The sequence below is a fragment of the Lagopus leucura genome, unplaced genomic scaffold (assembly GCF_019238085.1).
Source record: "Lagopus leucura isolate 7727_CA_CO unplaced genomic scaffold, USGS_WTPT01 Super-Scaffold_100002, whole genome shotgun sequence".
NCBI lineage: Eukaryota > Metazoa > Chordata > Aves > Galliformes > Phasianidae > Lagopus > Lagopus leucura.
The window spans coordinates 12,476,249-12,493,254 of NW_024962263.1; the positions used below are offsets into that span (position 1 = coordinate 12,476,249).

A 17,006-nucleotide genomic window follows, 5' to 3' on the forward strand; every position below is an offset into this window, starting at 1 on the left:
GTTCAAAGAATTTTGTTATTTGATATGCTGTATTGTGAGAAGCTCAATTTAAGAATAGGAGCTATAGGGTTTAACCTTGATTAAACCCAGTTACAAAAAAAATCTTAAAATATTTAGTGACCTCATATATGGGTACATTCTGGTTGTGAAAATAGAATCCATTTTCCAGCTTAATCACTTCTGTCAATAATTATTACCCACTATATCATATTTTTCAGGTTGTGTAGTACAGTAACCCAGAATAGATGATGACATGTTTTGTTTGCGAAGCTTTTATTAGAATAAATAGAAAGACCATTAATTAGCATTCACAAAATCAGTGACATATCACTGGGATGAAAACGGGAAATAATATCAATCAGGAAGATGTTTTGTTTGGAGATGATTTAAGAAGAAATGGTAGACTTTCTGTATGCTCCCTCAGAAAAAAAGTTACACAGCCTTAAAGTATTTGCAGCACAAATAAGTCCAAATAAGACAAATGGTCTGCTGAAGTTAAAAATTTCATCTGCAAATTGTCCAGGCATGACAAGGATGATTGCCAAGAATGATTGCCCAGCCAATTCAATGGAAAGGACCAGGATTTTCCTGAAAGCTGTGTTCATTTCAGAGAACTTCTATAGAGAAACCAGATTCTCAATAACAATGGCAGGACTTCACACACACACACAAAAAAACAAAGCACTGGCCTTGTTTCCCAAGTTATTCAAGCATATTGGAAACATATACACCTTAGATATGAATCCTGAATGTAAGCTGAGAATAAATTCCTGCACATAAAGATCTGAAATTTCACATGCTTCTTTAAGAATATCTCCTTAGATATTGAAGGCTTTCCACTTGGATAAAATATTGCATTGAAATTATGTTACAATACTACAGTAAAGAGGTTTGATTTCTGAGGGGAAGGTAAGCATTATTTCAGCTCTTTCTCTCTTTAGGGAGACCAATATCTACCAAAGAATAGAATAACATTGGTTGGGTTGAATCTGATCAAGAAGAGGAATGGGTGGTCAGCCCTAAACTCTTCTAACTCAAGGGAATGCTTGATGTTTCCAATTGCCCCTGTTGCACCTGCCGCCTCAGTGCCCTCTTCATTGACTTCCATGAACGCCCCATGGACAGCATCAGAGATCATCAGGTTATCTACTGAAGAGATGCCGGTCAGGTTGGCTGAACGGCTGAACAGGTCAGTCATCCCCAAGGCCATTAATATAGATGTGAGGTTATATTTTTCCTCAATCTTCATGCGGGGCAGGTACACTTTCATGCTCTTCTTTTCCATTGCATTGGTACTAGTCCACTCTCTGAGTTTTTCAAAGTTAATTGTCTTCTCAATCTGCAAAGAGAGGGATAGAATGAAATACAGAAGGCAAGAACACAGTGGCCATAACAAGTGTATTAATACCACTTGTTACTATTTTTTTCATTTATTTGTGTGCACAACAGGAGTGACACAAGCGTAAATCTATTTGTTTATCCTTTATGCTTTCTCCTGACTATAGCCTACATATCATCTGTCTTGATGAAGTTCTCCAAAACTTTGTCATCTGAAAATTTTTCCAACAGATCAGATGCCCTTCTGAAAAATCAGGTTTTGATGATGTCAAATCAAATTTGTGCTCATTTGCAGATATTTGCAGATGTTTGCAGCTAACTTTTCAGAAATGCTGTTTGTTTTCTGTACTTGTTATATTTTTTCTAATTCAATGAGAAAAGATCTTTTAAAATATCCCTCGCATTTACAAAAAAAAAAAAAAAAATTGAATTGAATTATTTGTAGGGGTGACTCTTGTGAAAAAAATCTGTTAATGGTCATCAACAGAATAATTGGTCCCTGTGACTTGATAATAGTGTGTGAGCATTACTTGGTCTATGGAAATTGAAATGTCTTCAAAGGAAAAAAAAAATCCAGCTAACATATCTGTCTCTAGTACCTGATGGAGATAACTGCATATACCAACATCCCTTCCTGCAGGACTGCAGCAGCCCTTTGTTTTTTGTTAGCTACACTCTTTATTTAATAACATCAAGGCCAAGGCTCTCCTTAGAGGCCAACCTCTGCCTGAGCACCTGGAAGCGCCTGGGCCACTGTTGTGCTCTCCTGCCTGGGCAGCACAGCACAGCCAGGGGGTGAGAGGACAGCCTAAGGTCTGAAGGCAGCCAGCTCCCATTCAGCTCAGAACTAGTGGCCTTCCCCTGCCAGGGCCGTACCCGCTCCAGGCCAGAAACCTCATCAGGCAACAGCACCAACATGCTCAGCTCTCCGCTGGCGTATGGGAGCTCCAGGATCCTCATTTTCTCTGCAGGCAGTGTGGCCACATTAAAGGTATTGTTCAGACACATCATTTGCACGGGTTTGCTTTCTTGCTGCGAAACAGAAGCACAAGACAATGTGAGCAGGGAGCAATTTTTCTTGAATTTTTCCAGTTGCAGTGCCCATGTCCCTACCTTTGTCATTCTGAAGGGCATTTCCTGAGTGTCTTCTGTATTAAATGCTGTCTTCCATATCCCTTTGAAGTAAATGGTGTTAATAAAGACCATCATTGTACCAAAATCAATGGAGCTTGATACAAGCAAATCTTTGATCTGTCCTGTGAAAAGGAAGCAAAGCAGTGAGCGATTAGGCATAGCCTGTCTGGTTTGCATGAATGTCTGCAATGGAGGGCATGGTGAGTTCTGTGGGAGATTGCTTTCACGGCAATAATCAAGTGCTGTTCCTTGGTCTGCCTTTTCTAGACATTTTGAAGAGAGGAAGACAAGGGTATAGATTATGGTCGGTAGGAATAAATGTCAGTTATTTTTTAGTTCTTACCATTTGTCTCTTTTTCCACCCAGGAGTTTATGAGCTGCCTTGCTTCTTCAGCAGCTGTTCTGAAGTTAACTTCTTCCACTCCTCCTGTGTAGAACTTCCTTGCACAATTTAAGTATTCCTGTAAGCAGACAAATTGTGTTTGACTGTTAAGAACTTTAAAATAGAAGAACGTGAAATGCAAAATTAATGAAATGGAGAATGATGGTTAAAAGAAACTTCTATCCCTACTCTTGAACAAGTCAAACAGCTCTCTTGCTGTAACTGAATCTTAAAGCTGGACAAGGACATTTCACATATTTAGATTTGTCACTTTTGTCTTCAAACAGGATTCCAAGTTAGAATTTTGAAATAGTTTCTTTATTTTACCATAAAACCTTCTGTTCGGCAAACATTATTGAAGACAGACAATACTCATTTCCTCATCTTCATGCCCACCTTTTCTTTTGAATTCTGTATTCTTACATTCCTATTTTTTTATTTCAAAACTAAAACTTTCTTGAAGTGAGATATTTTATGTGTAGCTTTAAAAAAGATGAACAAAATATTTTAGTCAGTTTCAGTCCTCACGCTTTCAAGTCATTTTCTTCCCTTACAAATCACCTTTTTCATTAAAAGACCTTTTTTTAATGAATGAACAGCAATTCTGATTGCTCCCTGTAGCAATTGCTGCATGGGCGTGTATTGCAGAGTCGCAGAATCTCAGGAGCTGGAAGGGATCTCTGTAGATCATCAATTCCACCCTCCTGCAGGGGTTCCCTACAATAGGTTGCACAGGAAAGCATCCAGATGGGTCTTGAGTATCTCCAGAGCCCTTATGCTATTGCCTGGCCTCCTCCTAAAAGCCACATAAAGGTTTGGACTCATTCTGTGGCCCAAACCAATTCCCACTGTGGCTCACAGAAGTGCTGAGTCCCAGACGAGCCCAGTGGGCAATCTCAGTAAGGTTAAGTCACACTTCAACTCACCGGAAGAACTGCAAATGTTTTGTCAACGTAGAGTTTGTGAGCAATCTCGAGTGAGTATGTAGCATTTGGCCTGGTGATTTCTGAGAGAAAGTCCTTGAACAAATTGTGGATGTATTCAGAAGAGCCACACTGAGGTGATGACAGGGAAACAAGATGATATGTCAGATTAGCTTCTCCTTGTCTATCAAATCAGACCCAAAGGACTGTCCCCATCAATAACAGGCCATAGTGGAATTTACCCACAGACCTGGGCTGATGATGCATTAAGCAGATAAATAAACCAATCTCCAAGTCAGTTTCCCTGGCTTTCAACAAGCATGAGTTAGACCCACTTTTCCTCCCTCCACAGATCTGCTTGGTTTGAGAGCATTACCATCACTTTTGACAGTCTGAAACTGCTTGGAACAGAGGCAGAATAGTTCTAGTTTTGTTCTGAGGAGAAAATAGGAGCAAAAGGAGAGAAGTTATGTCTTTACCTGAGAGTCAGTGGTGCTTCCAGCTCCTGTAATGCTATCAAAATGAAGAGCCTGCAAGAGAAAATGCCAGTGAGAAAAAAACACAAGCATGACCAAAAATGTTATACATTTAAAATTTACATGTGATGTTCGGAGTAGAGCTGTTGGCTCAAAAACAGAAACAAAAAAAAAAAAACAAGCCCACAACAAATGCTAGATTAGATGAACTAAAAGGCTGCAAGTGAGCTTGCAGCTGGTGCACACTTCATGTCACCTTCTGAGAAATTGGAAATAGCCCTATTTGCTTAGGTTATATTTTTTTCAGTGAGCATCTGTAGGTTAACTTATTTGTGTATTATGCACTGCGAATAATGTTCTCTCTCTTCCTTATTTTCCCAGGGTTTTGTCTTTTTAATATAAAAATAAAAAATATAGAAAAAATAGATTATGTAGAAGATGTCAGAATTTAGAAAAAAATAATACAATTCCCTGACTATGATCCATCCAGTGAATTAAAACATGTGAGAGCCTCATGAGTAGATAAAGTGTTATTACTTAGAAGGAATAACAAGCAGAACTAGAGTCCACTGTCCATGTTACACCAGTGTAAGTAACTCACCTTCTTCATCTGAGATTCAGTGTTACCTCTTGCCCCCAAATAGACCATGGCCAGGGCTGTAAGGATGCTCAGAGGGGAATACAAGATGTTCTCATTGACATGATGGACTTTCATCTCGTTGAAAACATCGAAACAAAATTTTGTATTTGTTACGCTGATGGAATCCATTCTGAAATCGGCGTTGTCTAAAGCAAACATTAAAATGTATTAGTTGTATTGCAAGGAAGTCAGTGCACTTGAACCTTTGTATACAGTGCACAGCTTATTTTCAGTAAGTAGAATTCAGTAGTGTGGATTTAAAAGGCAGATTAGTGTGGATTTAAAAGGCAAATATGTTCTTGGATTTGTGAGCAATCAAAATCCTGTATAGCTACCAGTTGTGTGTAGGCTGGTGACTGTTTTATTTGAAATTTGAGTTATCCTCTGTACATGTGTACTGTGTTGAAAATATTGCAAAGACTTGCCTTGAAAGAAGCTTATTGACAATCATTTCTCATCTTGTACAGAAAAGAAAACACACAGAGGCTTGTTCTAAGCCTTCATTCATCTGAGGCTGCAGACCAGGTTCTTCACTGTAGTTTTTAACATCACTTTTAAGGCCTGTTAATAGATCAGCCCTCTGTGATCCAAACAGCAGTTACTGACAATATAAAGTCGGTAGGTGTGGAAAAATGCCACGAGTTTTTACTGGATTTACTCTACCTGCATGTAAATGGAAGCTGGATTCTTATACCAACCACTTTATCAGAGGTCTCAAACCTCATCGTTACTTTCTTCTTAAAAATCGATTAGGGGAATGGAAGCACAGTGATAGAAAGAGATAATGATTTACCAAACTCATCTGCTTTATGACAAATGTCTATTAACTAGTACATGTTCCATTCTAGGTTGACTTAATTATACCTCACTTTTCAAAAATTGTTCTTTAATTTTATTGGCACCTTTTTCATAAAATCCACCTTTTAATAAAACAGCAATTGTTTAGTCTTGTTTCATTTGCAGATACTTCACATCTTCAGTATTTAAACATTTTTTCTGCCTTTTTTTCTGACATTCTTGTGAAATTTTCCCTGAAGTTTCAGCACGTAGCATTTTATCTAACAGTGAAGGAAAAAAAACCTCTTTAGTAAAGAAGACAACATAGAATAGACAACAGTGTTGTAAAGCCAAGTGCAGCAGTAAGGTGTTTATACTATTTGCATCTTCCCATTTTGTCACAAGCAGAGAGAATCTTCCTAGGGCAGAATTTTCCAAGTGCAGGGGAAATCCAAGATATTCTGCCAAATGTTTCATTGTGTGGAATCAGTACATTCATGTGTTCCATCTCTCTCTTAATTTAATCACGTCTGTGATTTACTAAGCTTTACTTCATACAAATACTTCGACTTCATACCTGGCAGGCTGTGAAACAGTACAGTAATGCAGATCACACATGTGAAGGTGAGAATAGATTTTTTAACAAGTCATCCTTTAATCGTTTGTTTCTTGACTGTTCTTGATCACAAACCACAAACATGACGTTCCATCAACATTTTTGTAAGTTTTATGATGATTAATAAAAAAAGGTTTAGAACATCAATCATAACCAAAATAAATGCTTACCTTATCAGCTTCACGTGTGATGATAAGAGTACAGCTTCTCAGCTGTACGTGGTACAGCCTTGTAGAACTCCTTGAAATATATCCTGTGTAATGTCATGACACGCCCCAGGCTGCCTGTTCTGTGTTTACCAAACCAAATGATGGATGGAACTCAATGTCAGAAACAAACTTTTATTTGGTTGAGGTTCATTAGGTACCAAAAAAGAAAAAAAAAAAAGAAAGAGGGAAAGAAAGAGGGAAAGAGGGAAAGAGGGAAAGAGAAGAAAGAGAAGAAAGAGAAGAAAGAGAAGAAAGAGAAGAAAGAAAAGGAAGGAAGGAAGGAAGGAAGGAAGGAAGGAAGGAAGGAAGGAAGGAAGGAAGGAAGGAAGGAAGGAAGGAAGGAAGGAAGGAAGGAAAAAGTTGGAAGGAAAGAAAGACAAGGAAGGAAAGGAAGGAAAGGGAGGAAGGCAGGAAGGCAGGAAGGAAGGCAGGCAGGAAGGCAGTCAGGAAGGCAGGCAGGAAGGAAGGAAGGCAGGCAGAAAGGCAGGCAGGAAGGCAGGAAAGGAAGGAAGGCAGGAAGGCAGGAAGGCAGGCAGGCAGGAAGGAAGGAAGGAAGGAAGGAAGGAAGGATAAAAGGGAAAAAAAGAAAAAAAGAAATAAGAGAGAAAGGAAAAGGTTAAGAAAGAGAGAATGAAAGAGGGAAAGAAAGAAAGAAATCCTTAAATGAAATGAAGGATATCATGTGGCACCTTGGAGAAAAGGATGGAGCATACTGCAAAGACTGAAACAAAAATATAAAAGCTGTTCGTTGAAATTTGAGTACTGAGTATGACTCGAGTACAGAAGCAAATGCCGTGGCATGGATAGTGAAAACAAAGCAAAAAAAATGTGTGATATTAAGTTATGCACAGTGTCTCTAAGGAATTCTAAGCTAATTTTCTTTTTTTTTTCTTTTCTCTATAATGAGTACTGACGTAACGAGTACTGACACTCCAGACCCCTCTAGCAGTCACCATTCTGAGAATATAAAAATGCAGTACATGCAGGACTGCTTGCTGTTCTGTGCCCACCCTGTACTTACTGCAACTTTTCATAAATTCACAGAATCGAAGAATCATTTTAGTTAAGGGGCTCTTGAAGACCGTTGAGTCCAACTCCACTGCAGTGAATAGGAACACCTATAGTGAAAACTTGTATGTAATTGTCTAGTTCTTGTGCCTGGTGCCACTTAAACCTGAATTGCAAAAAATAAAGCATTTTGTAGAGCAGTCTAGCATTACTAGAGCAGTCTGACTCAGGGAACTTGTGTGCCAACATGGTCTGTGCAGATTGTCAGTAGAAAACTATCAATAAGCATATTGTATAAATACAAATTAATTTTGAAAGCAATATTCAGAGCGTCTGTATTTAAAAAAAAATATGGAACTGAAGAAAGATGTATTGTGGCAAAAGAGGTTGAGCAAAGAAGAGACTTCTGTTGCTTTTTAAATTCAGGTATTAGGATATTCAGACTCGAGTCAGAAGCTACAAGGAAAGCATTCAAACTCACTGCTACAATTTAGAATGTTGTTTCAAGTTGCTCTTTTCAACCAGGTCACAGCGTCACATGTGAGTTTCAAAATGTGTCTTTTGTACATTCAAAGAACATTTTTACAGATTGCCCACAAGTAACTTCATGGCACATCAGGTGAAACATTCATGGTCTGCAGGACAGTCATAATATACAATAGCAAGCATAAAGCAATCTCATAAATCCTTTGAAATAAAAGAATGGGCAGCAAACAAACTACTTTGACCTCTGAGTATGCTGTGATTTTAAAACAGAACTCCAAAGTCAATAGACAAAATGCCTCTGAAATTGTCTAGAACAAATTATGCTTTCTGGAGAAAATCCTTCTAGTTTTCTGTGCAAGTGGAAAGCCTCTGAATAGTCCATACCTTTCTGCCTAATAGTTAGTCTTGTTCAGCTGAACATACTAGAGCAATACTAATAATGAAGAACTCTGTCTGTCTGATACATTTAAGTACAACTAATGTTACATGGTACCATCTATAACCCAGTCCAGTCTGGTACAGACATTGCTATGCAACAGCAATACTTTTGAGTAAGGATTGTTTGGCCTTAACTCATATTGGTAGCCAATTACATCAAATCTGTTATAAAGGGAGCGAGCCATTCTCTTGCTTGAACAGTACTTAAATTATGACTGCTGTGAGTTCCATTTTGCTGAAGATGATATCTGTGCTGGTGGAAAGACATATCAACTGACTGAATGTGTCTGTTCATGGTGAATATCTTTAATCACACAATTTAGAGCACTCCCCACACTGCAGGATGTTTCTGTGGCTGCTGCCCCTTCTCCCTTTTTTGCTTAAGGCTGTTTTTTGTTCAGTCTTTAACACTCAGTGCTGTGGTCCGTTGTTGTGTACTTGACAGCTCAAAAGTCAAAGGATTATCCAACAAGTTGTACTGTGTCACTTCTACCTTTTAAGCATGCCTTAAATCTTTTTACTATCAAACTGTCTAGCAGCGTGCTACAGCTTGCTGTAGAAGAGCCCCATGAGCATTTGTGTGCCATTTTCCTGAATCATGTGCTTGGGTCATCACAGACAGCCTACAACTCAGGATCTACAAAGATACTACAATTGTGTCATAACAGCGAATTCAGAGCAGTAATGCTGTTAGTAATTATATGGCTTTCAAAATATCTCTGAGTTAAATATACTCAGCGCTGAGAGGAATATTTTTGTTTTGAGATAGAAAAGGGGCAGCAGATTCCTCCAGAAGTTGTTAATACACATCCCTGCTATTGCTGTTGGACTTTTTCTTTCTGTCAAATGAATGGTTAATCTAAAGTGAGTTGCAGAATTTAAAAATCAGTCCACAATAAATGAAAATTTGGATCGTGGTCAGTCATCAGTGCAGAATCATCAGAGTATTAGGGTTCTTGTGTAGTCTGCTTATGAAGTTTAGATCTGTTGTGAAGTCAAGCAAGATTAGGCAAACCTTCCTGTAGGTGAAATGCTTTCTGGGATAGCTGATGGATTATGCTGTTACGCTGTCCAGCATAGCTGTGCAATGCTGCACAAACACAAAAGGATGTGTTGTTGTGACATGTCCTTTTTTTGACAATGCTTGTCCCAAGAAAGAGGTCAGCTAAGACTTAGCTGTTATTTGCTTTTCCAAGTATTTCACTGTGGTCCTGGCCCTAAACTAACAGGCTCTTTGACGTCTGATCCTTTCCAAAAGAATATGAAGTCCAGGTCAGCTCATTCTATCACAAAAACATTTGCACAACTAGAGATTTTGTTCTCATTTATGTTTCCACTGTTTCTCTGGTAGCAACAAGCTTATTGATCATTTAGCGTTTGTCCTGCCCACACCAGTGATTTCTTAGTTGCTGTTGCAGAAATTGATGCAATAGCTATCAGTGGTGATTTCCCACTCAGTTGTTCTGTGGGGTTCTGTTGTTTCCTTAGTCCAAAGAAAATCAGTGTCTGGTCAAGCTTTTTCAGACAGAGGCTCACAGTGTATCAGACACCTTTCTGCAGCAGTGCTGTGCCATTCTGAAGAGATTGACATCGTTGCCTGCAGTGCTGCCTTAGCCTGTCACAGGTGGTGACACAGGTGGTGACAGAGATGTGTATCTCAGTGTTGACAGAGAGGATTACTCCAGTGATCATTCACTAGAGGCACATTCAGAAAGACGTCGTGAAGCCCTTGGCCACAAGTGGCTAACAGAACAGTACTACATCTTGTCATAGAACCACAGAATATCCTTAGTTGGAAGGGTCCCATAAGGATCATCAAATCCAACTCCTGGCTCCACACAGCAGCACCCAAAATTCAAACCCTACATCTGAGAGCATTTTCCAAATGTTCCTTGAACTCAGGCAGCTTGGGACCATGCCCAGTGCCCTGGGAAGTCTGTTCCAGAGCCTGATCACTCTCTTCGTGACCCCCAACCTGACCCTCCCATGACACAGCTCCATGCCGTTCCCTCAGGTCCTGTCAGTGTCACCAGAAAGCAGAGCTCAGCACTGTCCCTCTACTCCCCTCAGCTCCTCTGCTCTGGGCTGAGCAAACCCAGGGACCTCAACACGTCTTGCCCTCCAGACTCTTCACCATCTTTGAAGCCTTCTTTGGATGCTCTCTAGTAGTTTTATGTCTTTCTTACATTGCAGTACCTAACCCTGCACCCAGTGCTGGCGGGGCAGCTGCACAGCACAGAGCACAGTGGGACGACACCTCACCTTGCCTGGTGGCAGTTCTGGGCCTGGTGCACCCCAGGGTATGGTTGGCCCTTGGGGCTGCCAGGGCACACCGCTGGCTCAGATGCAGCTTGCTGTCAGTCACAATCTCCAGATCCCTTTGGGCAGGACTGCTCTCAGTCTCTTGTCCTCCACTCTATACACACAGCCAAGGCTGACCCATCCCAGGTGCAGAATATGGACCTACTTTTGTTAAATTTCATGTGGCTGGAGATTTCTGAGCTCTCTGATTTGTCAGGATCTCTCTGTAAGGCTTCTTTACCCACAAGGGAGTCAATGGCACTTCCCAGTTTGTGTCATCCATGAACTTGCTTAGTATGCCTCAAGTCCCATATCCAAGTCATTGATGAAAGCATTGAAGAGAGCTGGCCCTGAAATTGAGCCTGCAGAGCCCCACTAATGGCTGCCTGCCAGCCTGATGTAACCCCAGTAACTATAATCCTTTGTGCCCAACCTATCAGCCAATTGATCACCCATCACAACATTATGTTTTTGCTTTGGTCTATGCTGGATATTTTATCCCCCATGACTTACCCACTAAATCTTCTGTCAGTTGCTGCACAGTCGTCTGTCAAAGAAACAGGATCTTAATACTCCAGAAAATAAAAATGCCAGTAGTCTTTGGTAGGCTAGGGCAAAAATGCCTGGAGACACAGGAAGGTTTTAAAAATGTATTTATTTTGTTTATCTTCCCACCAGGCCTGCCACCCCCTTCATGGAGAACACTTTTATTCTGTCCTTTGTATGTTCTGCCCCCTGCCTGGTAAGCAGTGGCTGGGGCTCGGCCATCAGTATTTTGTTGCAATTTTTGTTCAGTATTGCTGAATTTCCACTCTTTCCTGTCTTGTTTTCCCTTTTGAGAATGGGAAAGCTTTATATTTGCTTGTAAGCAAGAAACCTTCACTTTTTTTCCCCATTTCTCCATTTTGACCTCTGCTGTTTTTAAGATCATTGAGGCATATCTTTGTATTTCAAGCACTTTCCAGTCTAATAATCATAGAAGGGTAAATGCAAATGTAATCTTTCTGAAGTCTTCATATTGTTTAAATGAACTGGCTTTTAAATTTAGCAGACTGGATTAACTGCTTCTGAGTTAGCAGGGGGTTGTTAGAGTTGGGGTAGTATGGTTAGTTTGGGCTTGATGACCTTTAAGGTCTTTTCCAATCTGAGCAACTCTATGATCCTATGATTTTGTGATTCTATGGACATAGGAAATGCAAAAGGTATATATGCTACTGATGGTAAACCTTGAGATGCTGGTGTTTCTCTTATCTTGGAACTGTTTTTATCACTACTTCATTTCTAAAGGCAAAAAATAAAGCACACTCGGTAAAATATTTGTTTTTACCATTGAAAAACAGCTGTGTCTGTATCATGAGTATCCTCATAATTTACAAAAAAATGTGGATGTCAGATCAGTAGCACCAGCTGTTTCTACTCTTCAGATCACCTTTTATCATTGACACTGAAGTAGTAACAGTAATGTGGAAATAGGCAATGTTAACATCAGTGTTCCTCCTCTCAAAACTCTGGATAGGGAAATGCTTTGCCTAGTAGCTGTTGATTTATTTAACCTTTTTTATGCCTTTTAAGTTATATGATTTTCAGATTATTTCATCATTTAAAATGATGAAATCATCTGGAGTTGGACTAGATGATCCCCTGAGGTCTCTTCCAGCCCCTATGAATCTGTGATTCTTTATAAAAGGGTAAAAGTGTTAGAACAGTTGTTCCTTGAAAAATTTACCAGAAAAATGGCCAGGTCATCTTTAATACCTGTTGGAACGGCACAGAAAAATGCATGGAAATAACCTTGTATTCTATTGTGATACTTCTTGTCATCTGAATACAGAGAAAAATCAAGCTGGTTGTAGGTCTTTGGTGAAGTTCTTGAAAACAGATACTCCTAAAAATTTCATAAATGCCTGAAAAATTTCATGTCTGCATGCTTTATTCATTCTAAGAATACATTTTTGTGCTAAATCACATTTTACTCACAGTTGTTAAAATGTAAAGATATTTTTCAGAGTGTGGTTCAGAAAGCTAATATAATTCACATGAAAAGCATTTGTGGTTTTCCTTTATTATGTTAACCAAAACAAAATCAATTGTATGCATCTAAATCAGTAATGGGTGATTAGAATGGAAACAGGATATAATATTGAGCCAGTGGATCCATATTTGCAGTTGACAATCTATACGTAGGAAGAGAAGACAGAAAAAATTAGGATTCTAATTTATTTCTTAGAAGAAGTATTTTCAAACATTTTCAGGATTTTTCACCAAAAAGGTGTATCAGAATGTCCTCAAATTTGAAGTGTCTTCCAAAGTTTTAAACAAAAATTTAGACAGTTCTTTTGCCCAGTGGATCTCACTGAGTTCTGGATCATAAGAATTGTCTGGATCTCCTGGGTTCAGGCTTTGAATCTCCACTCTGAGAAAAGGCATAACTGCACCTATGCAAAACTAGATCAATTTCCCTTCCCTAAAGTGGATGGGAGACTCTTCAGTACTTTGAAGAACCTCTACAAGAAATTCAGAATTAGGTGAGGAACTTATGGTGAGAGGACAACTCCAGTGATAGTGAACATGTATACCATTGCGTGGTTACCCAATAAAAATAATAAAATCGATATCATCATGAATCAATAACCTGCACACCAGAAACTCTTCCACAAACATCCCCTCTAGACTGGAGATCTCAAAGCCCGTGTTTCAAGAATGGTAACATGGGTTTGTCAGCAGTATATTACCAGGGAATGGAATAAGGAAAGATCGTTGCTTTCTATGTAATGGGCTCCCAAGGACTTAAGGTCATTCCTACTATTTATTCCTTGGGTGAAAATCACTTGTCACCTTCATGGCTGATAGGTGTCTTCATTCTCACCATCTTGTTGGCTCAGTCTCTTCTCCTGTCAAACCATTCTGAAACCAATACAAGAAGGGAAGGAGTAAGTGTTCTTGGTGCTGTCTCCTCTCCTGTAGGTATGTCTTTTCTATGGAAGAGATAAGATTATGCTATAACACTATGGTAAAGGAATTTTGTTTCTGAGGGGAAGGCATGTATTATTGCTAGCTCTTTCTCTCTTAAGGGGACCAGTATCTGCCAAAGTAGACAATGGTGTTGGTTGGGTTGTGTTTGATCAAGAAGAGGAATGGGTGGTCAGCCCTAAGCTCTTCTAATTCAGAGAAATGCTTGATGTGTTCTATCACCCCTGTGGAGCCTGCCATCTCAGTGCCCTCTTCACTGAGTTCCATGAAGGCCCCATGCACAGCCTGGGATATTTTCAAGCTCTCTGCTGAAGAAATGCCAGTCAGATTGGCTGAACGGCTGAACAGGTCGGTCATTCCCAAAGCCATTAAGACAGATGTGAGGTTGTATTTTTCCTCAATCTTCATACGGGGCAGGTACACTTTCACTCTCCTCTTCTCCATCATACTGGGATTGGTCCATTCCGTGAGTTTTTCAAAGCTAATTGTCTTCTCAATCTGAAAAGAGAGGCACAGAATAAATTGCCTGTAATGAGAATGCAACTTCTTTTCATTGCTCATTTTAATCAAGATTATTATTCAAAAAAAATCAGAAAGTTTCCCAAAGTACATCCTATCAACATCTCCCTATTTTACCATTTGTTTCTCTAGTATTTCCTCTGTCAATGCCCCTTTATTCAGTTCCACCTGACACATCCCCATCAGTACAAATAACTTCATGTCTCATACCAAACGGTATGGCAATTTCACTACATAGCGGATTGGCCAGCTGGTGAGAGATTGCAAAAACATGCCATGGAAATTTATATACAGTGGATAGTACCAAACAAACACATTTCTGCATCTACTTCAATATTCTGAGAGCAGCTTATTTAAAATACTTGATGAGAATATTGTCAATAATATCATTAGGGATTATTGAACCTCATCATTTCTAATAACACTTGCTGAAGAGTTTTTGCAAGAGGCCAGATGAAACTGCCTCTCAATGAAAAAAGTTGTCTATACATGCCTTTCTATAACATTACAGCAGCCCTAGACTCCTTTACCTTTCTTTTTGTTAGCTACACTTATTACTGTTATTTAATAACATCAAGGCCAAGGCTCTCCTTAGAGGCCAACCTCTGCCTGAGCACCTGGAAGCACCTGGGCCACTGTTGTGCTCTCCTGCCTGGGCAGCACAGCACAGCCAGGGGGTGAGAGGACAGCCTAAGGTCTGAAGGCAGCCAGCTCCCATTCAGCTCAGAACTAGTGGCCTTCCCCCGCCAGGGCCGTACCCGCTCCAGGCCAGAAACCTCATCAGGCAACAGCACCAACATGCTCAGCTCTCCGCTGGCGTATGGGAGCTCCAGGATCCTCATTTTCTCTGCAGGCAGCGTGGCCACATTAAAGGTATTGTTCAGACACATCATTTGCACAGGTTTGCTTTCTTGCTGCAAAATAAGCACAAGACAGTGTGAGCAGGGGGCAGTTTCTCTTGAAGCAGGCAAATGTGCAAGCCCTTCAAGAGGAACTGGACTGGATCCTCAAGCTGTGTCTCCATTTTAATCTCTTGTCTTCAGATGTGCTGTGGATGCTTGGTCTGACACAGCTTTTGCTAGCCCAACTTGGGCTCAGCCCCCTGCCCTGCCAGCGAGGGCCCCAATAGAACCATGGGCCAATGACTGTAGAATGGTGTATGTAACAGCCCTGATGGCTTTCTGTCCTGTCCAGAAGCAGTGACTGCATCCCCTACCTTTGTTACACTGAAGGGCATTTCTCGAGTATCTTCTGCATTAAATGCTGTCTTCCACATCCCTTTGAAGTAAACGGCATTAACCAGGACCAGCGTTGTATCAAGATCGACAGAGCTCGATGCAAGCAAATCTTTGATCTGTCCTGTAAGAAGAAAGCATTTCCACAGGAAATATCCATTAATGGAGATGGAAGGAATAGTCTTTTCAGAAGTTGTTCAAGTAAAGTAGCAACAAGGAAATATATTGTAAACTCTCCTCAGAGCTTACTTTCTGTCTGCTTTTCCACCCAGGAGTTGATGAGCTGTCTGGCTTGGTCTGATGCTGTTTTGAAGTTCACTGTTTCCAGACCTGCTCTGTACAGTTTCTTCACACATTTCAGGTAAATCTGTGAAGACAGCAGTTGTAGACACCAAATCAGTTTTTAAAAAGACTGTGAAGGTGAAACAAAATACGGTTAAATTGTTCCATGATTTTTATAACTATGCTATGGTCATGCTGTTTTCATTGCTCATTTCCTGGCCAATAGGGTGAAAACTGGGCCAGCAAAATTATTCTTATGCATGACATTTTAAGATCTTTATGATTTTTATTACTTTACCAGGTAGGATTATGTAGCAGAAATGCTGAAATATTTTCTTGAAGACAAATCCAAAAACGGCTTCAGATCCATTAGCAAGTGTTTTGTTATAGTAAAATTCTTTCTTTTGAAGCATTTTTCTTTTTTTTTTAAAGGTAACATATGTTTGATTTAGGATATTTGTATGTTTTATTTTGAGAATGTCAAATGAAAGATTTAGACACTTTCAAAGATTGTTTTTGAGGTTTTCAAGTGAAGAAACGTACTGAAATCTAATTTTGTTCATTACTCCATTTATTTTTGAATAGGACCATCTTTTCCCTTGAAATGCTTTCTCTGAAGGCTATTGTCACAGCTGCTGCAAAAAGCTGTGGAAGTCCACACTGAGGAGAGTTGGATTAACAGAATCTCTGGGCAGTATTCCTGGATTATGTGTTTATACAAGGTTTAGCAAGAAATCACTCTGATGTACAACTCACCGGTAGGACAGGACGTGACTTTTCTGCATAGAGTCTGTTGGCAATGCGGAGTGAATAATTGGCTTTTGATGTGGTGATATCAGAGAGGAGTTCTTTAAACAATATGTGCATGTTCACAGATTTGCCACACTAGGTTGGTGAAGAGAAGGAAAAAGGGTATAAACGTTAGCTTATTTTACTAGAAAGACAACTGTTTATAAGGTACAAATCACATAGGAAAACACACAGTATTGTGACACAATATTGCTGACACTCAGTCTTGATGATAAGAAACAGAAAATGTGAGTGATTTGTCTGATTGCATTTTGTGAATTGTTCTACATAATCCACTAAATGCTCTAGTAAAAAGAATAGAATGGAAAGGAGAGGAGAGGAGAGGAGAGGAGAGGAGAGGAGAGGAGAGGAGAGGAGAAAGTGGGAAAGGGAGATAGAAAGCGAGAGGGAAAGGGGGAAAGGGAAAGGGAAAAGAAAAGGGAAAGGGAAAGGGAAAGGGAAAGGGAAAGGGAAAGGGAAAGG

General features: G+C 39.8%; 1 protein-coding gene and 1 long non-coding RNA gene across 2 annotated transcripts in view; one reads left to right on the plus strand and one right to left on the minus strand.

The window, feature by feature from the left end:
* LOC122179409 overlaps positions 1-17,006 on the plus strand; it is a 67,555-nt gene that overhangs the window by 39,872 nt on the left and 10,677 nt on the right. The gene's annotated exons all lie outside the window — the stretch shown is intronic.
* Positions 938-5,022, minus strand: LOC122179406 (ovalbumin-related protein Y). The gene is made up of 7 exons (XM_042870253.1): positions 4,855-5,022; positions 4,257-4,307; positions 3,781-3,909; positions 2,816-2,933; positions 2,452-2,594; positions 2,215-2,370; positions 938-1,339 (listed from the first exon to the last, which is right to left on the minus strand). The coding sequence occupies exons 1-7, from the start codon at positions 5,020-5,022 to the stop codon at positions 938-940; spliced, it is 1,167 nt and encodes a 388-aa protein (XP_042726187.1).